This window comes from Idiotropiscis lumnitzeri, chromosome 12, assembly GCF_059441095.1.
Source record: "Idiotropiscis lumnitzeri isolate Australia: NSW breed Sydney's pygmy pipehorse chromosome 12, RoL_Ilum_1.0, whole genome shotgun sequence".
NCBI lineage: Eukaryota > Metazoa > Chordata > Actinopteri > Syngnathiformes > Syngnathidae > Idiotropiscis > Idiotropiscis lumnitzeri.
Genome location: NC_142402.1, coordinates 10,133,903 through 10,160,954, shown reverse-complemented (window position 1 = coordinate 10,160,954; position 27,052 = coordinate 10,133,903). Strand labels below are relative to the sequence as shown.

The following is a 27,052-nucleotide window of genomic DNA, read 5'->3' as shown; positions in this document are numbered from 1 at the left end:
AAAATGTTCAATTGGTGGGTGTTTTTAGCTGTGTTTTGGGTCAATATCCTATTGCAAGACATAGGAGCCGCGACTGAGACCAGCTTTCGGACACTGAGCAGCTAATTTCTCTCTAGAAAGCCTTGATGAACTTTAAGATTTATCAACAACGTAGCAGAGCCTCCTTTATGTTTCGCAGTAGGGACGGTGGTGTTTGCTTCAGTTTTTCAGTCTGTGGAGGATGGAGATAGAGCTCCTGGCTTGTCAACATCAGAGTGCGACATTAATTCCAGCGGCGGCTGTCGTACAAGGTAGTGGGACAGCACGTTTTGTGCACAAATTGGTGAGTACACACGCACACGGTCAGTAAATGAAGCCCATTGAGAGCAAACAGAGAAGTGTCTTGGTGCCAGACAATTTTTTTTTTGTTCCACAAAAGAGAATATTGAATATTGTCCAGATATGAAGCAATTTCCCACAAGGGTTTGTTTTTAGGTTTTAATCCATAAAAAGAACCGACTTATTCTGATAATAAGGTAAGATAGTGTATAAAAAAAAAGAGAACTAACTTGTTCTTTTAGACTTTTGTTTATACGAGAATACTAAGAGAAATACCTTGTTTTGAAATTGACACGATTATTTTTTTTATTATTATTACATTTTAGATTCAACAAAGCTGAGTTGATTTATAAATAAGATCCAATGAAAATAATTGTATTGTTTATTTGGAGTCGTCTTTCATTCATATGTTTATTTACAGAAAAGTAAATATCAAAATATTTTATCGAAATATCGGATTTATCACATCAAATGTCATTAAAAAAAGTGATACATGGTTTGTGTCAAATCATTAAAGGCCTTATATCGAAGTATTTTATCGGTCAAAAATCTTTACACTCTTATTGGGTACCATCATTTTTATCCAGGCTTGTTTCAAAAGTTTGTTTTCAAAATGGATTCTGTTGAACCACATTTCAAAAAGAATGTCTGATTTTCATTATATATTGATTAATAATTTTGTTATTTCGGTGACCACGGTGGGTTTTTCTTTCATTGACAATTTTGTCCAAGTGTGAACTGTGGAGAATAGAGTTACTATTTTGCAGTGCAGTAAATAATTTATGCATTTTACGAGCCTTGTAGCTAACAAGGCAACTATTTTGTTACATTTTGAGTTCAAATGCCCATAATGTCCATTTGTAACGGTGTCCATAAACTCAGGTTGGTGTTTATTCAAATTGTCATTACTCAAACACACGCTGTAACTGGTGTGAGCTAACTACAGCCAACTTGCAGACACCAGTGAACGTGTCAGAAATGAAAAAAGGCATCGGCCACAACGAGCTTCCTTTCTTAGTGATGGAGAATCCCCGTCGTGCTGCCATGAAAGGGAGGTTTGCATCGTATTTGTGAGTGAAATGTGCCGTAACTGTAGGACTCTGTTGCTAACACAAGGTAGCCATGACACCACGCTTCATTACCCACAATGCATCTGTTTAGATCACAGATGACCCGGTTCACCGCTACTGCGCATGTGCTCCAGAGACGGCCAGCTGGGAAAAGCGCGAGACGTGGCTGTTCCCACAGAAAAGCAATGCGCCAAATAAAAAAAATATTGAAATAAACGACTCGTCAGCTACTTCAATTAATTCTCGATGACTTAGATCGTCGACGTTGTCGTGATTAGTCGACTAATATTGCCAGCCCTACATTTGACATTCAGGCATTGAGTCTTTTCAAAACTTTGGGGGATTTTTGCTCTCTAAAAGCGGCATGTCATTAAATATTCATAGGCTGTATAAAGCAATGACAGCAGGCAGCTGACCGAGCATCGTGGCCATATAAATCGTATTTATGTTTCTTTTATGGACTTGAGTTTCTTCTATCGCCTTCCTCTGTTGTTTAATAGAGTCATTTCCGTCTGCCTCCCCAGAGGCGATAAAGCACGAGGCCCGATTACATGTTAAAAGTGCTGTGCAAGACTTTAGGAATATTTTGGCACACTTTCGAAGCACTTTCGGAGGTGAAAAGTTGCGGATTTCCACACATACCCTGAAGGCAGCCAGAATGATCCGGGTGACCTTCTCCTTGACAGATTCCTGGAGGATGTCGGAGAGCGCAGGCACCACGTTGTAGCGGCGCAGCTGCTCACACAGTTGCGGGCTAAAAGCCAGGAGCCACACGCAGAAGATCATCTGGTACTGGAGCTGGAAGCCACACTTGTTGCTCAGCACCGCCGTTATGCTGGAGAGAGTGGCCAAGGGGATGTGCAACAAAAACAAATGCTGATGAGCTACTTCTCTGTGGCAAGCAGCTTTACTAATGGCTGTGGTCCGCGGCGGTGCGCCTCCACGCTGCCGCGCCATTACGCCTAATGATGACCCGGGAACACGATGTGCAGACAGGCCGCATGGACCCAGACACAAATGCAAATGAAACAGCGGGACTGCCAACAGTCTCCATGATGAAACTGAACTGGGATCGAGCCACAACGGCGACTAGCATATTATATGACTGAAGGTTTTTCGACCATTCAATGCTTGGTTTGTGCTCTGACATGCATTGTCAGCTGTTTGACCTCATAAAAGCACGTGTATGACTTTCTACAGGTGCACTCCAATTAAGCTATAAAATCAATTTTAAGTAATGTTTATTGACCATGAACATCATTCCATTTGTCACTTGTCAAGAAAATGTTTGTTTTTATATTTTACAGTAGTTAACATCTTTCTACACTTGTATAACAATCTGAATGTCGAAATATTGCCGAAATGATTGAAAGCCCAATTAAAATAGGTTTAATGATGTCAAAAGAGGAGTCACTTACCAGTTAACCCCGTCAGCCTCCACCCAGGCAAACCTGTACTCGTTGACCCTCAGCATCAACTGAAGGCAGCCGGCCACGCACTGGACATACTGAGAGCTCTGCAAACCAACAGAACAAACATCAAACATCTACCCCCGCGCTATCTTCAGCCAGCTCCGGGTGAATCGAGGAAAATCTATTTGTTAGAAAGTCAATACAGTTTGAGAGACACAGAGACGTCAACAAGCAGAAGAAGGAAAACGAGCACAGCGGAACCTCCACAGTTAAACACCGTAATGTTCATGAGAATCCATCAATCATTTTTTTGCTCTGCTTATCCTTGGGGCTCTTAGTCAGAAAATGTACCATGGCAAAAAGTTGCGTATTTTAGCCTGCTCAGTAGTGCCACCAGGAGTCTTAATAGAAGTATTAGCGCTCAAGCGCGAAGCGAAGTGTTTACTGTATACTATTTTTCTTCGAGTATTTGTATGACAATGTTGCATCAAACATTTCTTGTAAACAGTACAGTACAGTATGAAGGTTTTATGATGCCGACAGTCTGTACTCTAAATATGCACTACTCACAAGCAGTTATGACTATACCAGAGCTGGGCACTTGACCCTTTTTTGCCGGTCAGTCCACCGCACTCCGGACACGATCTCAGTACCTTTCGAGCCTTGACCCTCCAGCCTTATTCATAAAGAATTGTCGGGCTGAGCACTACGGCGGGAGACCAGGACAAAGCACCTGTAGAAATGTTTAAGGTCTACAATTTCTCTTGTTTTACACGTCTCCAAACTATAGAAGATTACCAAATCCAATGATTAGGTTTCGTTCATGTTTTCATATCATATATTGTACAGTGGTGCCTCGAGAAACAAGCGCAATTAATTCATTCTGTGCGCATGCTCGCAACTTAAAGCATTCTAATCTCGAAGCATCTAACCCCCTTCAAATGAAAGAAATGCCATTAAAGGGAACTTGTGTAATTTTTCATTTGTAATATTATATTCAATAAATCACCACTGGTCTAAACACGGTATTCTGATTAATACTGCAGTCGTGGAAAAAATGTAAGCAGATGTATCCGTTTTCATCCATGTTAGGGGGCTGACATTTTATCCAGTACCACTTCCTGCTGTTGACTAAAATTGACATCAAAGTGCCCCCGGGGTTACACTATGAATATCACGTGAGCCCAGACATCAGGTGAGCCGTGATGTTGGCAACGCATGGCAGAGGGCACGATCCTGTCAATTTCAGTGCAGAGCAGGTGGATCAGGAAGACACATGAATGGACCAATAAAATCCTGGGTGCAATTTGAAACTATATTTTAAGTGTATAATTGGCAGCGGATTTTGGAGGCTCCGCTGCACCAAAAACTTGCATCACCACCACCAGCATCACCCAAGGTCCAGCACATGCAGTCTGTCATTGTGCATCCTGAGCACATGCTTGATCAAAATGGTGCAAAAACACACAGCAGAGAGGAAGCGTGGACAAAGAGTCCCCTCACACCTGAGCGAGAATCATGTCAATAGAGATTAGAAGAGGAGAAGAAGGAAAATCCTGTTAATCGGGTGAATAAAAGCAAAATGTATCCAGCCAGGAGAAAAACACAGAAGGATGGAGGAGTGAAGGTTACCTGGCCGGAAAACATAGATTAATAGACGCATCCTGAGTATGTTTCATAGAATAATTAGGCGCTACTGGAGGGAGGAGGGAACAGTCAGCGGCAGTTAATCAACTGATGGATGCTGCTGCTGCCACGCTAAGTGCTACTCCAATCCAAAATGTCATGCGCTTTTAGCATTACGTGATTTTTACAGCATGCACTGTTAAAAGCAACCAGCGGCAGCAAACATCATGCAGGCGACACGGTGGACCCCCATACGAGTGCCGTATACTGAGAGTCAACGCCCCTGAAATCTGGAATCGTTTATGGAGAAAGCGAGACCATGGGATGAAGAAGAGGTGAAAGTCCCAAGGCGTGAGGAAGGCTGATTTTCGATGCACCTCGCTCATACTCACTTCACTGGGAGAAATGGTTCCTACTCCCGAGCTTGTGTCTGGACCTGTACCGTGTAGGTTCTAATGAGAGATAAAAGAAAAAAAAAAAAAGGGAAAAAGGAAACAATCGATGCCTTTGAGCCGAGAGCACTGCTGAAAGCAGAAGTGAGCAATCACAACCAAAAAGCTCACAAAGGTAATAAACAGAGAATGCAAAATAGCATTCTGCTTCGTCTGAATGTGAAGAAAAATACAATTACTATAACAACGCAAGCTCTGACAAGAAATATTACAGCAGACAGCAATAATGTAGAAAAAATGACTTAATGTGGAGTACATGCACCTTTTCCTCAAGTCAAAGTACATTTTAAATCCAGGACAATACATTATAGACAGTTGAAAAAACAAGGTAGAACACATTTTGTTCTGAAAAGCTAGCTGACTTCCATTCTATTGACAATTTTCTAATTGAAATGAATGAAAATAGAAATTATCGATGGTCAGGGGGTCCAACACAAGACCTATATCAAATTCTGTCTTTGTGAAGACAAAAATTTGCATTAATAATCACAAATGACATAAATACAAGCCGGTTCTCGAACCTGTGAGCTGAGCTGGCTTTTGATCCAGTTGAAATAATAGTTCAGATCACTTCCCTCCATCAGGTCACGGCCCCAAGCAGCCAACTTGGCGATGATTCTTGCCGCCTGCATGATCACAGATGACATCAAGGATGAGAGACAAATATATACATACAGTAGAAAGAAATTTAGCCAGAGTCAATCTAAGGCTAGAATTACATGACATTAATCAAATCTGATTACTTCACTTTCACGTGACACAATTGCTATACACATCTGCATAGTCTGAAATCAATCAATATAGGGCTGCAGCCATCATATATTTTTAGAATGTAGTGTTTTACCAATTAACCCACAGATTGATTGAGTAATCGGATAATCATTTATTTTAAATTATTCAACACGATGGTATGTCCATCTGAGATGCAGGTATTATTTATGACCAGATGGGGTCGGCACCCTTGTGTTGTACTGTAGCATCTGTGACTGAGTGTGTATGGTTTTAAAAGGCGGGGCATAGCCTGGTGAGTGATGTGGGTGCCAGCAAATTAGAGTGTTGGCTGGCTGTTAATGTGTTGAGTGACTTGGCATGAGTTGTGGCCATTGGCACCTCATGTATAAATGTGCTTATTATGTGTTTGTTAACTTAAATTTTGTTCAATAAATGAAAATGCACTGATGGCTGTGTCAATCTAGGACATTACAGTATGTTCGAACTAGCGATGGAAGGCTATAATAGATAGATGAACAAAATTGTTGGTATCCCTCTGCTAAAGAAAGAAAACCCCACAGTGATCACAGAAATAACTTGAATTTGGCAAAATAATTCAACAAAACTGTATGAAAATTAACAAATCAAAACCTGACATTCCCGAATTATTTAAAAATAACAATCTCATGAAACAGGCCTGGACAAAAATGATGGTCGGACATCATGAAGCAAGGTGTGTCCTGTAATTAGCATCACACGTTTCTTCAAACTTTTAATCAGTCAGCTGGCCGATTTAAAATGTGACAAATAGTCATGGTGCCGTTTAGTGACATGGTGTGCGCCACACTAAACATGGAGCAATAGATGTGAGGGAGACTTTCCTCAGGAGATTAGAGCGAAAATTATGCACAAGCAAATTAAAGGTTAAGGTTATAAACCACCTCCAAGCAACTTGACGTTCCTATGACTACAAATGCACATAATTACTCAGAAATTTAAGATCCATTTATCTGTAGCCAACCTCGCTGGAAGTGGCTGCAGGCAGAAATATGTACGACAAAATCAAGAGATGGAAGGCGGCACGGTAGTTGACTGGTTAGCACAACCGCCTCACAGTTCAGAGATGCAGCGTTCGATTCTGCCTCCGATCTTCCTTTGTGGAGTTTGCATGTTCTCCCGAATGGGGACAGGACAACCGCCAAAAGTCGAATTGCACCATCATCACCCCGCTGTTGAAACCAATTCATAAAATTGCAAGACTTATTTCCCAAATTAAAAGTTAAGCCACCAATCTTCTGGGGGAATGTCCTATGGACAGACAAGACAAAACTGGAACTTTGTGATAATGCACATCAGCCTTATGTTGATATACGCAAATATGAAGCATATCAAAAAAAGAACACTGCCCCAACTGTTTAACAAGGAGCTAAAAATTCAACAAATGACTAATCACAACCCATATGTCTTGCGAAAAACTATTGCGGCATAATAATTTGGAACAGTGCATTTTGACAAAAAAATTAATTTTTCTTTTCAAAGAAATTGGGAGGTTTGTTAAAAACATTCAAATCCTTCTCTTGAGAGCTTGAAAATTATGCTGCGTTACATTTGCATACACTATTTATAAAAATCTGACAAAAACATGTTTTGCATAACAACTTTGAACATGATGTAGAGGAGTGTCCATAAATAAATGAGGCTGGCAGCCAGCGGACAAATACGGGAGTCACACCCAGTCAGCCTCGTCCAATTAAATGCTACATAACCTTTAAGATTTTATACAATTTATGTATCATTGTTAAAGTCTGTGTTTTCATTGACGCTTGTACAGTTTACCTGCAAATTGGACATCTGTGCATGCTTGTTTCATGCGCTCCCTCAAAGTAAACACAGCCATCATATCTTAACATACTTATCATCACGTATGCATTTAACCATCTGACCATTTATGAACTGGATTTTCATCTACACCTGGGACACATTATGAAAGAATTTGTCGTTTTTGTAATAGTGTTCTGCACGGAAATATAATGGTGGACTCCAGGAAGAATAGCGATGGCGTCTGCCGAAAGAAATGCATATAATAGTAAATAAAATGAAATCTCACGAGTCATCTGAAATGGACATGAAATATATTAGGCTACAGTATAGGCATTAAATGGGACTTCTGCACATCCATCCTAAATTATGAAAGCGTGTGAGGAATGGCGTTTCTAATGACTGTATGCTGTGGGCGTCTTATTTTAGCGCAGGCTGTGATATCGCTGGGTGGTCCTTCGCCATTTCTAAAGGTTGCCAGGGCAACATCACGTTAATTGCCTGTTTTTGACTAGAGGTTGTGTTTTGTGAGGAATTATTAATGGCCGGGTGATTAGGAAGCCTTGCTGGTTTTATTCGAGCGGTGGACAAAAGGTTAATTTGCCACAAATGGCTGATAAAGACGTTTAGGGTGAAGGCTGACCTAGCAGGCTCTTGTTATCGACGATAAACGGCAAACTCACCATGTGGACGGTGAAGAGGTCCTGGCGGTTCAACATGGGGAGAAAGTAGGACCAGGCTGTGTTCTTTGTCTTCTTTGCATAGTCAAAGAAGATGCTCACCCTCTGATGATTCTCCTGCGTCACATAAAAGATTTTAATTAGCACCCACTGAATAGGATCATCTACTCAGCTTCACATATTTGCAGACCTATTTCATTGAATAAAATTAAAGCTTCTGTGTACAGATTTCACAAAAATATAGCATTATATTGCAGGAATGGCAGCTATTTCATACAACATACTTCAGGGGCTAAACATAGAGCCTTTAAAAAAAATTACAAGACCCATTGTAATTTTTTATTGTATTTTCTTAAATGTCTGCAATCGTTAAAGGGGCCCTGACATGATAATCTCTTTTTGCTGAGGTTTTCATCATAAATGTGCATTTCCCCCAGCGTGAGTAGCCCCCAAAGTTGTGAGAAAAACGACCCATGCTTCCGTTGCCTCGGGCTGTTTGTATCAACATAGCAAAAACAGAACTGTCAAATGGACTGTTTTAGCAGATCAATTTTATACGTCACTAACTCAGCGCAAACTCCGCCCTCACCAACAAACTGCGCAGGTACAGCAGGACTAGGGGGGAAAAAAAAACCTAAACATAAAATATTTTATTATCATACAATACGTTCGAAAAGTAAGTAAGCAAACATTGTTCATTCATAACTGTGTGTTTTGATGTGATTTGCATTTGGTTTTTCTTCCCATAATGCCACTGGGTATACACATGTGGAAATAAAACCCCCATGCCAAGTAGAAAAAAAAATACATTGCAGACAATGATAAAAATATAAAAATGAATAATAAATGTTTACTTACTTAACTTTCTAAAGTATTGGTATGTTTTCCATCTGGCATTGTTTCCAATAATGGCACATGGTTTGCGTATGCGCAAGGCCATTCCCTGCAGCATTATGAGAAAAATGCTACGTTTGTAGCATTGAGCCTAAAAATATGTTTGAACATATTTGCAAGTACATTGGAACAGTCAAAAAGTTTTTATTCCACTTTGGCAGCTCCACGCTTCCATACAGGACGTGTTAGCCAGAGAAACCCTAAGGAACTGCTCTGTACCAGAAAGTACAAAGAACAAAAAAAATCTTTTTTTTCCTCCTTACATCCAAGCCACAGTAAGGCTTGTGCTTGGAGTTTATTTATGCATTGAATACGCCCAAACAACTCCCAAGAGGTGTGTTAGTTAGTTTGTGGCAAACATCTTATTGACGACTGCTTCAGCAATTTGGGGGAAACACAAATGTGCATTAGCAGGACATCTTTCACTTATCCAGAGATCAATACCCACTCCCTCTGGAACAGCAAGTAACCCTGTCCAAGTAAGTCTCTTTTCAGAGTAATTTCTTTCTGTATGTGATATATTGTGTTATTCTTTAAGTTGTTAGCTTTGCATGCGAGTAAGTAACGTGTTGTGCAACTCTTCGCAGGTATAAAAGAGTGCTCTCTGTAATTTAGCGTTCTCAATGTCTATTTCACATTCTTGAAATGAGAGAAATGAACAAGTGTGTTTGTACTCAGAATCACGTGAAATCAGGCGAGCCTTGGCTACGGCCACCAAAATCCGCTCATTTAATATCAGGCAATCAGTCGACCTTCCTAGTGGAGCATGTAATTCCACAACAAGGCGGAAATTCGCAAAAGAAGTGTTTTGATATTATATTTGGGCGTCCAGAGGATGCTGGTTGTTGACGCTGAAAAGATCATGTCAGGGTCCCATTAATACACCTCTGTGAAGATGCCCTTTAATGTAGTTTATATTTTGTATGACAAAACATCACAATGAAATTTCAAAATGACAGTTCCAAAAACAACTCTGAATATTACTTACTAAGTTGTCAAATTACGTATACTTAATTAGTTGCATTCCTGAACTGGAAAATGACTATCCATGCTTGATTCATTTCAAAGTTTGAGTAATTAGCCTCTTGCTGAGATTAATTCAGTTACAAAAAAATGTTAATTGCTGTTCAAAACGGCAAAACGTGAAGAGCTCCCTAAAATTAAAATAGTCAGGGTTAAAGCACTTGACGATGGTGGAAGCGTTCTTCTCCTTTTTTATGACTGGTGGTCTAATGCATTTGTTGAGCGTTGTAAAATATCAACAAAGCGGCATAAATGTAACTAAAACCTTACAGCTCTATTGGCGGGATCTCTAATTCAAAGTCAAAGGGGACCCTCAAATCGAGAGATCAGGAAAATCATTCATGTACAGCATGCTTTATGAGTTAGTAAAATACAATACTTTGTCACCAACTGACTGTTGAAAGAAATACAAAAATACAGAAATTGTCTATTAGTTTAAATAACAATTGTTATTTTTTTTTACACTGAACTGGCAGGACCGGAAGAAATTCATAGATTCATTTGATAATACATGCATAATGTTACGTTACGTAATTTAAAAATAAAGTGCAATATCTGCCATATTAGCGTAGACGTGCATCAGGAAAGTATATGCAGTGTTTGAGGTTTTTCACATTTTATGTTCAATTTAAGTTTTACCGAAATGTATGAAATTATTTCTTTCTACAAATTTGACAAAGAATACCCTATAGTAACAATGTGAGGGAAAAGGTATTATTGTTTTTTTTTTTGTTGTTGTTTTTTTTTTAGATTTGTTTGTAGATTTTGTTTTTTTTTGTTTTTTATTTGAGGTGTTCACAATACCTGCAGAGTATCATCAATGAGAGTCAAGATATACTGGACAGTCTGCTCCTTGGAGATGTGCGCCATCAGGTTCAGAAACGTCTTTGCACACTGTATGAAAAAAATAAAAAGCTTATAATGACAACCTCTAACCATACATCACAAGTGAGTCTTATGTTGAGTGAATACAAATACCTGATGCCCTTCATTGGTCAGGATGACTTGCTTCTCCTCAGAGTTGGCCACCTCAAACTTCTTGATGAACTCACAGTCCTCCACCGAGATCATCTGACTCCTTACAAAAAATGCGAAGTTGTCATACATGGAAAGTCAGCCAGATGAAATGTACAATAGAACCTCTAAAGTACAACGCAACCTTCTGTGATGCTGGTTCACTACCACCATGTTTGCCGTAGAATATAATGCAAGTTGAATTCATTTGTTCCAGACTCGAGACAACACCATCATAAAGCCTTCATAGTTTGATCACGTATTATAAAACAGTATAATGAATTATGTTATGCAATGTAAAATAAATGTATTTACATTAGCACCTGCTTGGCAAAATTAGCACATGTATGTAATTCATGCAGGATTAATTACATAACTTGTACTAAGATGAAATAATCATTGCTGTTCTATGGCTATATTCACAATTTTTTTGGTTGATTTTTGAGAAATACTTCATGTTTGACTTTGGATACTCCACTGTATGAAGCATCGTCCTGAGAGGTTTTTTTCATTGTTCGGCCGATTTTCGTGCTTTGTCCTGCGAGCGCAGACTTCAGATAAACGCTCTGTATGGTGTCTGTGAACTCAATTCACTTTTCACATTCAAGCATCCCTTTGGCAAATAGTGAAGGACACTTCAAAAATGAAGCTTCAATCTGTTCATTGCAACTCCCGGTTAAAGTTTATTGCCAAACTAAACATGAACCAAAAGAGAAAACTTGGTTATTTAAAACGACCACATGCCTTAGCTTTTCAGTGCATTAGCATATTGCTCATGCTTATTAGCATCGATGTTGCAGCACAACATGGATTGAACACAAACAGTGCAGCTACATGTGCAGAAAGATACTATTTATCCTCTCCATATCACAACTAAAATTAGTGTTGTACTGATGAGCAGAGAGTAACTGAGATGTCTCAGTGAACAATTTAACTGTCGGTCTTACTTATACTGCCCTCAGGTGGCCAAGGTGGGTAGACCAGAAGGAGCATCACAATAACCCTTCAACTGATGCAGTGTGACGCTCGTTCATCATCATTCATTTTAATTCGATTTCATCATGGCCTTAATGCATGTTTTTATAAATACATTGTGATGCACATATTGCCCGTTATTAAAATAAATATTTTTAAGTGTTTTTGAGTTACAAGCGTGGTCATGGAACAAAGTCAACTCGAATCTCAACGCACCCCTCTATAAAAGTGATATTTGGGATGTCTAGGCCGCATTTTAGCACGGCATATTTGGGCTTGATTCAATCTCTAACACAGTACAGAAAATCACAAGAGCAGTTCACACAGTCGCAACATTTGACATGGAATTACCACATGCTAGACACAAGCAAAACAAAGTTCACGTCATTAGGGTACAGCAAAAACTTTAAACACGAAAGTTGTACCAAAAATGACTACAATTGCAACAATGTATCCCTGAGGTCATCTGGACATTATATCAACAAACCTTTCAGCAAAATTGTGAAGAAAAACCTAAAAATTAGAACTGCGTGCAGTGTGCCCCTTCAACACATTTTTTCATGGCAAATACTCAGATACTTTGACGCCATTATCTACCCACAATAGATGTTTTGGCAAAAATGCTTCCTACTGGGGCTCATTTAGGTAAATTCCCCAACAGAATGTATCAAAATAGGTGGCCTTGAATTCATCCAAAATGGCTGCTTCAAACCAAAATGACCTGTCCTATTTCAGGCGTGGGTCCTTGAGGCTTTTTCGTGTGTCCTGTCATGATCGACATGCACTTGCAATGTCATGTCAACTGGGTAAACTGGTGCTGGGGGCCAATATTTGTGCGGGTGTGTTGTGCTGAGGACCCTTAAGATACATTTCCACTTGATATACACACTTTGAGTTGCGTTTTCAGGCATATGTTGAGGCCACTAAAAAAAAAAATCATTGCAGCAATTCCAATAATAAACAGAAAGAGGAAGCGCCCCTCCAGACTGTGACTCAGTTTCTCATCAACTACGTCAATGTGTCACTTACTGCAGGTACGACTGCCAGTTGACCAGATTAGCGCGAACCTCCGCCGCCTTGGCAGCGATGATGTTCGTGGGGACGGCGGCGTCCACGGCCCCGCGGATGTCCATCCTCAGCAGCTGCTGGATGCACTTTTTTGTTGAGACTGAATATGACGTTGAGGCCACCTAGATGGGAACACCAAGGCAATGTGTGTGAAGACTTTTCATTTTTTGTTGAACGTAACTAAAACTATTTGTTCAAACAGAATCATCTTTATTGCTTCAATATGTTAAAACACACAAGGGATTTAGTTTGTTCTCGTTCACTGACTCTGTGATAACTACAGTAGGCACTGTTTCTTTTTAAATACTGCACATCTGTCGCAAATGACTCTTTATTTTAGTTGGTCCATTACCACCTGATAATACGTTACCTTCCACTATTGCCAAAGATTCAGGCCTCTCTCTCTGCATCATCTTAAACAGTTTACTACCCTGCTTTTTCCTCACCTGCTTGTCAAACCTCTTCCATCACGCTGCTGTTTGCTCTCAAACCGGCTGGCTACCAGTTCGGTAGCACTTGGGGCTGCAACTAATGAATATTTGAATTATAATATCAATTAATCTTTGGATAATTTTGTCAATTAATTTGTGGATCTCAATTTTTGAAAAACAACTTTGAATTTCCATCCATTTATTCAAAACAAGACATTGTTTAAAATAGAAATATATTATGATTCAGTTACTGATGCGTTCAGTAATTATAAGCAGATATTTGCAAATGTTTTATTCCGTTAATTTCCATTCTGCATTCAAAGAGGACTTCGGAAATTTGAAAATATTTACTTTTGAAAGGCTGAAATTCTGAGGACATCTGGACACTAAATCGTAAATCAAAACACTTTCTGATTAATTTGATGATTCGTTGTCGATTAATCGTTACACCTTTAATGGCATTCCTAACATACTCAACATTTTAATTATTCCAACGTCATTGGGTCCATTGAAAGGCACTCAACCCAAGTTATTATGATTATTTAGTTTAATGCAGCAGAGGTCTTGTGCACGTGGGAGACAAACAGAAATAAACCACAGGCGACAGTGTTGCACTAAATTGTCACGCTTAACATGAGAGGACAGTAAATAAATTATAGTCAGGAGTAAACCGAGAACCACGCAGTGCTTTTTATGTTATAATGTTAATGATCTCTCACCGTATGTTATCGCTTAATAAGAGCCGTAGTGAAGCTAAGCTTAGCAAACAGCAGAACGCTAGCGTTTCCGTGTCAACGTATGGCAGCAGTTTGTCACTTAGTTACTTAAGAACTCGAAAAACGATAGTCCAAAAATAAATAAATAAATAAATACATTTAAAAGAACTGCGAAGAGAGGTTATGAGCGTGTTTGCGAGCCAGCTAGCAAAACAAGCAAAGAACGCTAACCCGCAAAGTTATCGTGCCAGGCGAGCCCAATTTGCCATACCAACAAGAAACTGGTCACTCGGTGACATAACATACAATAATGGGGCAAAATTGAATTCAAATTTGACAGATTTTAAGAAAAGCCGAGGCTGAATCACTCACCCGACGAGCCTTTGCTCAGCTGACAGCGGTGACGTCACGCTCAATCATGTGACTGCAGACGACAGGTGATCACGTGTGTATCCGCGAAGGGGGGGTAAAGCGTGATTTATTATTACATTTAAAATGGAGATTATAAGATATTTTTTAAGTGGAAGTATTATTACGATATTATATATATTTTTCGCTGAAGGACAAAACTGAGATAGCCGTACGGTGACGTTTTCAAGTGTCACGTGAGTCTGTCACTAGTCTCCTCTTGCGTTAATCTGTCCTAAGCACATAACATTGTCCTAATCCCCATCTGCCCTCCCTTTCCCCCCTCCCCAAACACTTCTCTTCATCAAACAACCTCTCTTCCATCATCGCCATGCACAGCAGGACGCATCCCGACCACAGACGTGCCATGGGCAGTGTGGATTTCCCATGATGCCAAGCGGCGGCGGAGCCTCGCCGTGGGAGCATGCCTCGCCCTAGAGGGGCCGAAGGGTGGGAGGTCAGGCCCACGTCGGCCCTGAGGGGGGTGCGAGGCCACCGTGCCCTCATGTTGCAGCGTATACAGAGGCTGACCCGGTCTTGCCGCCGCGGCGTTGGCTGCGCTGTCAGCTACAATGAACACGACCGCGATGAGCAGGATATGGTGTGTCTTGAGGTACGCACCCATGTCACGCTACTACCGACCTACCCACCTTCCCACCTCTCAAACCACCAACAACCCCGACGGACCTGCAGTGCCTAGTATCTTCTTGCTTCTTCCACTCACCATCAACCCACTCACCGAATTACCTTACCTTCCTATCTACTTATCCGTCTAGCAATCTACCAATCTGACCACCCATCTCCCTAAATAACTTCCCACTACATACCTACAATTCATATCCACCAGTATGTACCTACTAACCTTCCATTTTATCTACTGACTGCAGATCTCTACCTTCATAATTATCTACTCAGCCATTTCCCACTCAATACTCATCTACCTACCTTACGCCAATTTATTTACATTGTACCCTTTTACCTTACCTATACCGACCTACCTACCTACTTTGTAACTACATCCATGCATACCTACTAGCTACCTAAATACCAGCCAATAAACCTATTCGCTACATCACATAATCAAGTTGGCACTGAACAAAAATGCTTTTGTACAGTGTAGTCAGTGTACAGCTTGTGTGAAATTAGAAATTTCACTTTCCCCCCAAAATAACTCAACACACAATGTCAAACCACTGACAACAAATGTGAGCGCACCCCTGAGTGAAACTGTCCACATTTGACACAAATGTTCAACATCATGTGTGGCTGTAATTATTTTTCCAACATGGCTCTAACCCTCTTTGGCATGAAATTCACCATAGCTGTACTGCAGTCTCCATAAATCATTATGAATTTTTAATGTGATGACATTTTGAACACTAACCACGAAGTCATTCGCCATTCTTAGTTGACCGATAATGATTTAACTTTCTTCCCTCCATCGTGATGGAATTAGAAAGTTGTTGAGGACTACCACACTTTTGATATGGTCACTAGTTCATCCATCCATCCTTCCATACATTTCTTCCTGTAACTGGGGCCAAGTTGCTGGGGCGGCACCCCAAGCAGTGAAGTCCAGACCCCCCCCCATTTTTTTTATGAAATGTAATTTTGCACATGTTCTCAAACACATAAAAGTTTCAGAGATGTAAATTGTTTTGGGCAAGCAGCAATAAGGAGTCACACTTCCACACACCTGCTCTGATTGACCTAAATTTTGAGATTTTGTGTTGTGCCACCACTATTAACAAGTACACTAAGTTTGAATGAAATCAAAATTTGCTTGGTTAAACCCATGTGGTGATGGGGTGATGGGCCATGGAGGGACACTTGCTACTTACCACCAATCTACCGATCAACCTACCTACTTTGCTACTTAGATACATCCTACTACCGAAAAATGATTACTAAACATATTAATTTAAGCTCAAGTGTTGTTGGCCGCTGCAGCGCGTGATGTGTTTGGATACATCACGCCTTTTGTTCTTAAGTTGTCGTTGTTGCTGTTGGTGCCTTTGTGTTAGCCCGGCTTGCTCTGTGGCTTCCCGTCAAATGTCTATTTGTGGCGACTAAAGCATGTCTGACTGGAGGCTTTGGAAGATTAAAAGAGAAAGATGTTATGTCTCCAGATAGATGATGTCATTTCTACAACATGAGGTACACCCGTGTAATCTAGTGGAAATAGTGGACTGTATGGGGCATTTCGGTGGTAAATTTGCTACATTGAAAGATCCAAAGTTCATTTTGTGACTTCTTCTAACTCAAAGCATTCATATCTCAAATCACATTTCCCTAATCAAATGAATGAATATGATATGAATCCGTTGTAGCCCCTGAAAAAAGTCAACAAAAAATGTGTAAATTGTTTCTTCATTAAATAATAAGAATTTTTAAAAAAATCCTCCACTGTATTGTACTAACATAATTTCATGCTTTAATTCAAGGAGTTCTTCTCCCTGACCACCGGGGGCAGTATAACACAGACATACTAAATGTAGAATTGTTGATGTAACACAGAAGAAGATGACAAGTTTCAATATCCTGCATTAAATCCCGTATGAGGAGCGCAAGTGTTTTGAAGGAAGCAAATGTGTGTTCATGTCGGGGTTGTCGGGTTTCGTTCAAGGTCGCAAATGTTTGCCAAATGTTGTCCAGATGTAATTTAATGGGGTTTTTTTTCTTGATACGAAAAGTACTGGTGAATGTCTGGAAAACATTTGGCGAACGCTTGCGACCTTGAATGAACGCTTACGATAACACAACATTTGCTACTTTTGCAAACACTAATTGTTGCCTGCTTAGTTTAACAGTAAATGTCAAATATGAGTGGCGATAAATAGCTTGAAGCAAGCACTTGGTGTCTCTTTTGAAGGATTGTTCACTATGTGACAAATCGTTGCTTTTTGTAAACTAGCGCACCATCTAGCACTCGTAGCTTAAATCTTAGCCCACAACCCATGACAAAAAAAAAAAAATCCGCCCCAAAAAAATTGTAAGTTAGGTCACTCGGTATTCGAGAGACTATTGTACCTGTAAAATGTCAGGTGCATACCAAAGGTGAGCAGTAGGGGTATAACAAAAAACAATTTGAATTAGAAAATCGGTTTTGATTCACAAAAGGTGCATCTAATTGAATCGTTACAATTTTAAATATATTGAGATATGTATCGAATTGTATTTTACAAGACAGCCATAGCTTTGAAGTAAATGTCACATTTACAGCACTGACAAATTCAGTCATATGTAAAAAAAACTAAAAACAAACTCATTCCATCATATACTCTCTCGAACTGAGCCGTACCATATTGAATCAAATTGTAATCCCACTGAATAGAAATCGAATCGTTCCACTTTAAAAGCCAGCCGTCCTTGAATCATATTGCACCCCATGTATTGAGAAATGTATCAAATTATTTTTAATTCATAAAGAAGCACATCCCGAGTGAGTAATTTGACTTTATTTTCTTTTTTTTTTTGGCTCTTTAATACAGCGGTAAAGTCCTCTTTATACTTGTATAGTTCCCATTTCTGCCTGATTAAAACCCCCATGACCTTCTTGCTCTGAGCTGCCAGTGCAAACTATTCAGCGAGTCGCCCTCTGCGCACCATCAAAAAATATCATTTATTCTCCATAAGCCCCCCCACAAAACCTGGCAATCCTGCTTTAATCGCACGCCCCCGGTTTTCATTATTCTACTCTTGGACCCAAATCCGCCTCAACACACTCTCACACACTCCCAGGAGCCAGAGAGTATGGTACACGGTCACGTGGCCATTTTGCGGGTCAGTGTTGCGTAACGCCGTTGTAGGGTCAAGTGTTAAATGAAGTGTTGTCGAGCATGTCACATGTTCACGTCTCTGGGGCCCAGATGCAACTACTGCATCTTGACAGAAGGGACTTTTCAGTTTTAGTCCAGCAGTGGCGATATGGTCGGTTTCTAACATCATTCAAACACATCATTTCAAGAATTCTGTGGAAACAAATAAATAAATCTAATAATAGTAAAAGAAAGGATGACAGAGAGAAATAAAGGACACAGCAGTGGGGTGCCATCTGGTGTTTATGTACAGCAAAACAATAGATGCAGCTAAAACTGTCAACTACTATTCCGGTACGTCACAGTACTATCAATAAACTCTGAATATTTGTACGTACAATATATCAGGGGGGGAGGGGGAAGCTGCCGATTTGGAAATCCACCATCTATCTATCTATCTATCTCTATAAAAATGTATTAATCTTCATAAATATTTTTTTGCCCTCAGACAGCTGTGTCAAACTAATTTTTGTCATAGTTGTGGTTTACTTCAGAAAATTGAGCACAATTAGCAATTTTGCTATTTTAGCAAGAAACATGAAGTCGATGCACATAATTTGCTTTTGTGGCCCATATAAAATAATTTGACAGTACACATCTGGCTCTCGGGCTTTGAGTTTGAAATCTGTGCATAATGGTATAAATACAGTGTAAACAACATAAACATAAATAATACACACACAATGTAATATATATATATATATATATTAAATAAATATACATATACATGTAATAACTTTATTGAAGTAATATTTGCGCAGGCATATAATATAAAATGGATCATTTAAAAATAAATATATACATCGTGCTCGATGTAAAGCGTGAAATGCGCTATACAAATAAAGTTTTTTTGTATTGTATTTGTATAATACAAAATAATACGTTTCTAATCTTATTAGTCATCTACATTTACATGTCCATTAGCGAAAAATATTTTGTAAAAGGCTTTTTAAGAGAGAATGTGTTGCAAATTATATTAAAATAAATATACAAAACTGTAACTGTAACTACTGTGCAGTATATAGGAGACGTTCTTGCTATACCTCAAGATGCCTCTAGATGGCAATATTGTCCCGGCATCGTCCCGGCTGTCAAAGGGCTTTGAGATTGCGCATCACAAAACACGCGCGCACGTGTTTTAAAAGTAAAATAAATATACGACATTTACAAGTCTATTTACAATACCAACATTTTGATGTATCTTATTTGTTACAAGGCAATCGTGAAGTTTAAAATAAACGTACATTTAAATATTTATTTCATTGATATATGCAATATATTAAAATAATCATTTGACATGCTTGTCGATAAAGGGAAACCAATATGAATAATGCAAAATAAGAAAATGAAATAAAAATAGATTTAAAAATATATCGAAAAAAAATTTCTTTTTAATCATTTTCATTTCATTTTTCCTGTGCAAGACTAATAAAGAAAATGTATGAATACAAATAAAATTGCACATATATTTTTTTAAAGTACAAAACTGAATTTGTATCTTTCCAAAACAGCAATTTATGTGCTTATGTTTCCAGCTTTTTTATTTTTCCTCCCGTCCGGGGTAGAGTAAAAAAAAAAATCTCAAATACGTTTTATCTTAACAAACATAAACAATAAAAAAACATGTTTAGAAAGGTTCATATTTTACTTTTACAGTTGTGGATTAATAAAGAAGAAACGTGCAATCTAAATAAAATACTTGTGCCGCTACCTGCCTTGGCCACCTAGGGGCAGTATTTAACTGACAGACTGATGAACTTCAAGGGGGTCTGTACAGCATTAGCGTCTCAGCTCCTTAGATATGATATAATGCCATTGTCATATATCATTTTCTCTTCTTGATCAATAAACTTGAACTGGGAGTGTCATTGAGCATCTTGAAGCCCATGTTCGTCGAGAATCGTTTCCCATTTGACTAATTGTGTTGTGACTCAAACTGAGTTCACTGCCGCCATAGAACACTCGTATTTCGAGTCTACCCTAGCAAGTTAAAGCAAAAAAGTAAAACATCTTGACGTTTAAATACATGCAGATAAAAACATCCTTCATATTATTCAGAATGAAGTGAATGGGCTTACGCGTCCGTTTCAACCCCCTCTCGCAGACTGAGCGGTGCCCCAATCTTTGGGGCGATGTGTCAATTCGTGCACACACGCACACAAACGTACGTCCGTACGTACGTACACTTTCTGTACTGGGGGGGGGGGTTCAGCGACGAGTCGGGAGAGAGTGCGCATGCGCAGTGACTCGGAGCAGCCGGTCGGGGAGGAGGTGGAGGAGGAGGCGAGGAGCGGGGGGCAAAAGAAGAAGCGCTTTGCCATCGGATGTAATCAAGAGCAGCGTTCCCTTTTCTACATATTATCTGCTTTTTTACCGCTTGTCGCTGTGCATACATGGTGGAATTGTAAGTATGACGCGTCCTGTCTGTGTGTGCGCTAAGAATGGAGGATGCTGTATTGAAGAAAAGGAGTGTGGAGGAGGGGGGTATTTTACACCCCCCCCCCGTTTGCGACCTTTTGCGATTTTGAGAGTAATCATTTGCTTGCAATAATTAAGCCAGAGTGCAGTGCGGTGGACCACCCCCCCAACCCCCCACCACCCCCTGCCAAACCATCTCCTCCTCTTTTTCCCTCCTCTTCGCCATTCAATCGGATTTGGAGATACGCACGCGTACATTTTTTTCAAATAGAGAAAAAAAACAACATCTTGTTTCATCAATTGCGTCTCAGCATGCATGCATCCATCAATCTTTTCCTTCAATGCATCTATTCACCACCACCCCACCCCCCCTTGTGTCAGGTATCGTGTGTGCGCGCGCCTGTGTGTGTGTGTTACATAAATGATATGACAGGATTTCTTAGTGTCTGACCTGCTGATGACACCTTTTGTTGGCATGTTAGGGCCCTTTGCTGCATGCATCTGCTAAAAAAAAAAAGAAACACGGGGAAATATTGGCATTAATATTCATAAAATAAAGCCGTGCGATTGAGATAGGAGATCTGTAAGGTAATAGTTGCAAGCTCCCCTCAGAATAAGCAGCACTTTGGCAAATAGTGAACAATTCATCAAAATAGAGGCCTCAAGCTAACTGATGCCACTCCCAGCTGAAGTTCAATGTCAAACTAAACATAAGCATTTGAAAGAAGAGAGAAAAGCCCACTTTGTGTATTTAAAACAATCGCATAGCTTAGCCTTTCAGGCTGCATGCCTCATGCTACCGCTAATTAGCATCTCTACTGCGGCGCTATAACCCTTTAACTCATAGGATGCAGCAACACATGTGCATATGATATCACAGTCCTCACATTTATTGTTTATCCTCTGCGTTGATTGTCAAATATTAGTGCCGTACTGATGAGCTGAGAGAACTCGAGACGTCTCACACTGCCCTCAGGTGGCCAAGGCAGGTATATCAGAAGGAGCAGTGGCAATTCAACTGATGTAGTGCGACAAAAATGGTTAAAGTATTATTTTTTTTAATTTAATTTAATCACAGTGGATGCGCATTATTTGCAGTTCGGCATGTTCCACCTATTCACTATATTTTGGGGGGGCCTTTCATTCATTGCTCTCCCACTAATTCATGTTTTTTTTCCCCGATCCTCCACTTATTACTTATGCGTTTATTCTTGTTTTAATTTTTCGGGAATGAGGGGAATTGCAGTTGACTGCAGGTTCCTAGACTTAGTGAATAGTGGCGGTCCACTGTATGGCATCTTTTTTTGTTTTGTTTTTTTACAAGTTACAGTATTATAGAGTTAAATTATTCCCTCATTAAAATACACATTTCAACAATTTTGGCAGAAGGCTGGAACGGATCACACAGATCTTATTCGTTAGCCTGTTTGCATCGTTTATTAGCATTAAGATAATCAGAATTTCCTATCCGACAAACTTCTGCTTGGTGTAATCTGAGTTGAGTTCACTGCCATTGTATAAGCGCTCTTTTTTTGTTGGCAAAGTTGGAGCAAAAAAAATTTAAACATTGAATTTAATAGCGATATATAAATCTAAAAACACAATCTTTAGGATGTCTATTATTTAAAGCGTATCATTGCTGTCCTGTGAAAAACACATATGTCCATTTTTTTTTTTCACGTAAATGGGATGTCTGTCACACAATCCCCGGTTGCTAGCAAATCACAGGGCATATTGGAGATTACTAAATTTAAAATAATGAAATGATTATATGAATTTTGATAATTACAACAAAATATAATAAAAATACATTATTTATGTTTCCCTCTTTGTATTTGGGCGGTCTAATAAAGTGAAAAAATATGCCAATAAAACATGCAATTTCCAAAATTATTATAAAATACAAACATTTTTCATAATTGGGATTTCTTGTGTATTTTTGTTTCCATTTTGTTGGGGATTAATTGAAAATAATAAAAATTTACACACAATTATTTACTTTTACTTTCATATTCTATAAACTACACAATACAACACGCATTTTTTTTTTTTTTTTTGCTGCAAGTGAAAAGACGTGAAAAGCCATTCATCTTCTTTCATTTGCAACATGACCCAAAAAGTCAAATATAAAGCAGTCAACAATTGTGCTTACTACAAAGTCTACTCCTCTCAACAGCCCATGGGATCAGAGCCGATGGAGATGCGAAAGAGGCAGATGTCGGTGCAGCAGGAGTCTGCAGCGGGGGGGACTGCACCGGCCCACCAGGGCCATCCGGGCCAGGCCAACCCGCGGGGATCCAACGCCTGTTGCTTCTGTTGGTGCTGCTGCTGTAGTTGCTCCTGGTACGCTCCTGCAGACCATCACACCTGCTACAATCGTTAAAAAAAAACACACACACACAAACACTCACAGGATTGAGCCTTTTTGACCCTTTGGGGCCACCGTACTTACACCTAAATTTCTCCTGCAAGTTTTAATAAGTGCTTAGGTTATTCACCACCTATCATTATATGTTGTAAAATCTGCAGTCCGGCTTGTTACTACAGAGCTGAACTCATAAATGGAATGCTGATTCCATCATATCTCACTGAAACCTTGAACTTGCTCTCAGCTTCTCAGTAAATCACAATAATCTTTGTCGTTCTCTCCAGAGTATAACAAATTGAGGCTTGAGAGTATTGTTGTATTACTTGTCGACATGTGTTGCTGCACTGTTTGTGTTCAGATATCCGTTGGCATTAAGCTAACGGAGGCTGTCTCGTTTTACATGATGTGTAATTCTCTTTGTTTTATGTTCTGTTTGACAGTAACCTTCGTGGCAAAGCCTTTTTTAAGAATATTTCCGAACATTATCTATGAAACACATGTAGTCTTGCGTTGTCATGTAATACTTGCGTGTCTGTTGTGTGACGGTTAGGAACGAGGACAGAGACGAGAGGAATCGGAAGGCATCGTACGACGTCAAGGAAGGGACCGCGGACTGTGAAGACTGGTGGGTGGAAAAGTCACCCCCGTTGTTTGTCATCCATGACCGCGGCGTCCAATCGAGATGTTCTGTTGCAGTCCTAAACCAACGCTGGAGGAGGTGCGCTCTTGGGCCCAGTCCTTTGACAAGCTCATGAGCTGCCCGGCTGGACGCAACTCCTTTCGTCAGTTCCTGCGCACCGAATTCAGCGAGGAGAACATGCTCTTCTGGCTCGCCTGTCAGGAGTTCGCCAAGGACAGCAACAAGGGCTCCGTGGAGGAGAAGGCCCGTGTCATCTACGAGGATTATATCTCCATCCTTTCCCCGAAAGAGGTCTACCCACCTACTCTATCGTTTTTCTGCTATTATTGTCTCAATCTTACAGAGATTTGGTTTCTACTGTATACAATCGTATCGTTAGGTTCGATCTAATCGTCGTGACATATCGTATCTATTGCATCCTCATCGCTATGAGCTCCATGACAGACAGCAACTCAAAACGGGACATCCAGTTGTGATCTCTGATGGTATCCATTATAGTTTATCATATTTGATCATTTAAAGCTATCGTAACCGGATCAATCTAATGTATCAACCATATCATTCTGTTGCATCATAATTACCGAATCATCTCCTTCGATCATATCTTTCTCACTTTAGTGATTTATTCTAATTTTCTTGGATCGTATTGTATTGCCGCATCTATCATCCCCCCCCCCCCAAAATGACTTTTTTTTTTGCCCCCATCAGGTCAGTCTGGACTCCCGGGTGCGTGAATCCATCAACCGGAACATGCAGGAGCCCACATTGCACACGTTCGATGATGCCCAGCTGCAGATCTACACGCTCATGCAAAGAGACTCGTACCCGCGTTACATGAACTCCTCGGCCTACAAAAACCTGCTTAACGCTCTGTCCGAGCAGTCGCCCGAATCTTAAAAAAATAAGGAAAAAAAAAAAAGAAAAACACGACCTGTGATCCATCACCCTCTTTTTTTGGTATTCCCCCCCCCCCCTCTCTCTTGTGTCCAGTGCAGGATTTACGCCGACCAAGCGGGCCGCCGCAACACTCGGGGAATTCTCAGCAGCAGACACTCAGGTCTCAGCATCTCGCGAGGGCTCCACATCACAAGTACTGCTAACACTCCAACATAGCAACACAACACTCCAAAGGAACTTCTCTTACTTTTACTCCTTTCTTTTCAAAGAAATAATCTATTTTAGTTGACGTTTTTTGAAATAATTCTTTTTTTTTTTCATGGGACAGGGAGGGTTAAACGATTCCTCCTAATATATATATATATATATATATATATATATATATATATATATATATATATATATATATATATATATATATATATATATATGAGTGTGTAAATAATATAAAGGGAATTGTGGGTATTTTCCGTGGAGATATTTAACTGCGTGATGAGAATCAAGTTCAAAGGCAATGGCTACACATGAGCTCGACCTTTCAGGCAGCTTTGTGATGGAGGTACAGCAGCCTTTGACCTTGGTTTTACCTTGCTTTTTTAAAATATATTATATATATTTTTAATAATCTAATCTTACTCTTGGGTTTGTGTGACTTGGCAACTCCTTTTGTGTGACGTTAGTAATTGTGATGGATTCTTTTTTCTACAATTACACACTCAAAGTATAAATAAAAACCTTTATTACAAATGAGATTAAGATGAGAAAGTGATGGAAAATATTTAAAATGTAAAATGTTTTAAATTATTTTATGTACCTTATTTATGTTTAAATAGCAAGGCTGGGTGTATTTTTTTGCAAATTAACTTCATTTGATGAGCAACTTTCTAACTTTGTGGAGCATTTTTTTTGCGGGGAAGTTAATTCTAGGGAAGTGAAGCTAGGGTTTTATGAAACAAAAAAAAAAACAAAAAAATTTGTGAACTATTGTTTTTTCAATACATACATAGATATACTTTACTTACTTTCCTCTCTTCGGAACTACAAAAAGCGAGAGTCCAAAATAAACAGCATCCAGATAACTTCTGTTTAGTTAAGTTTGGTATGAGAAAAAAAAAGAAAGTGCCTCCACTTGAGCAGCCGATCCATGCGTCCAGATGTAACTTCTTTTCCTGCTGTCCCTCATTTTTTTCCCCCCGGAGTAGTTGTCTCTCCTCTGTGCATTCTTCCTGCCTCCACTTTGGCTCGTGCAGTCAGTGATTAGTTGACAATTGTTATTGACAATCATGTGCGGGCAGTTTCAAATGAATGATGAGAGCGGCTCCCAAAAACACACATTTGATGGTCGCCTTTTGAGTACCAGTTTTGCCATTCAATATATGATAATGAGGCACAAATTATCCATTTTGATATGAAAACAGCAACGCAAAACCATTTATTACGAACCTTGAATATCAAAAAGCATTTGATCTCATTTTGCTAAATAACTGTCATTTTGGACGATGTATATCATTGCTAACTAGAAAAAGACACCTCTTTAACTTCTCAAAAGGTTTAAATGTAAAGACAATTTGAAATTGAAAGATTTTTTTCAATTGCTTTCCGATGAAATTGAGAAACAAGCTAGTTTAGCTCAGTTCTACTGTTTCTAGCCAGATGCTATGCTAAACTAGCATCCTAATTCGTACTGTGAGACAAAAGCATGCACATTTGCGACATTTGCCGTATCACACCTCACGTTTTGGTTTAATATTATATTCTATTTACTTCTAATTTTATATTGAATATATTGGGCTTTACTGTGGTTTTTGCTGTGATTATTTTTCCAAACCGACTGTTACTGCAGAGCAATAAGCATGAGCCAGGAGGAACGAGTGTGTAAAATATTTTGTAGAGAATGTCCAAAGTTTTGGGATCATGTCACACTTATAAAAGAAGCTAAAGTGCAAGGAGCCCATTGCTAAGCACAACTGACTTGAGTTACACAACTACCCTTCTCCGCTAAAGCAAACATCGTTAGACAATTTAAAATAGCCTACTCTGCTGGTTAGGATGTAAAATAAACCCTTCAACTTTTGGCTTTTTTGAACGAAGGTAACAAACTAACTGTTTAGCCACTTAACAGCCAACTCTGCACTCTCATTCGCTGCCTCAACGTCTTTTTAAGTCACGTGCTTTCAGTCAGTCACATAGACAGTATATAGGACAGTGACCTCAAGTGGACAAAATAATGCCCACACTTCACATGCATAGTGAATTGGTATTATGCATAAAACTTAAAAAAAAAAGAAAAAGAAA

General features: G+C 39.5%; 2 protein-coding genes across 5 annotated transcripts in view; one reads left to right on the top strand and one right to left on the bottom strand.

The window, feature by feature from the left end:
• atp6v1h (ATPase H+ transporting V1 subunit H) overlaps positions 1-14,801 on the bottom strand; it is a 27,765-nt gene extending 12,964 nt beyond the window's left edge. Inside the window, exons 1-9 of one of the 2 annotated variants that reach the window (XM_088310672.1) lie at positions 14,581-14,801; positions 13,023-13,183; positions 10,983-11,082; positions 10,809-10,898; positions 8,091-8,204; positions 5,400-5,504; positions 4,819-4,878; positions 2,807-2,904; positions 2,031-2,223 (exon numbers count right to left, since the gene is read on the bottom strand). In XM_088310672.1, the coding sequence (XP_088166798.1) occupies positions 2,031-2,223; positions 2,807-2,904; positions 4,819-4,878; positions 5,400-5,504; positions 8,091-8,204; positions 10,809-10,898; positions 10,983-11,082; positions 13,023-13,126 (864 nt within the window). In that variant the 5' untranslated portion in view covers positions 13,127-13,183; positions 14,581-14,801. The remainder of the gene's footprint in view (positions 1-2,030; positions 2,224-2,806; positions 2,905-4,818; positions 4,879-5,399; positions 5,505-8,090; positions 8,205-10,808; positions 10,899-10,982; positions 11,083-13,022; positions 13,184-14,580) is intronic. The other variant, XM_088310673.1, reaches the window with a different exon arrangement.
• rgs20 (regulator of G protein signaling 20) lies at positions 14,716-27,052 on the top strand. Of its 3 annotated transcripts, XM_088310676.1 has the most exons (6): positions 14,716-14,813; positions 14,959-15,229; positions 23,029-23,195; positions 23,771-23,845; positions 23,917-24,151; positions 24,569-27,052. In XM_088310676.1, the coding sequence occupies exons 2-6, from the start codon at positions 15,041-15,043 to the stop codon at positions 24,755-24,757; spliced, it is 855 nt and encodes a 284-aa protein (XP_088166802.1). In that variant the 5' UTR covers positions 14,716-14,813; positions 14,959-15,040; the 3' UTR covers positions 24,758-27,052. The 3 variants fall into 3 exon arrangements, with proteins under 3 accessions (XP_088166802.1, XP_088166801.1, XP_088166803.1); XM_088310675.1 differs by lacking the exon at positions 14,716-14,813 and having other exon boundaries at positions 14,915-15,229; XM_088310677.1 differs by lacking the exons at positions 14,716-14,813; positions 14,959-15,229 and adding an exon at positions 20,699-20,838.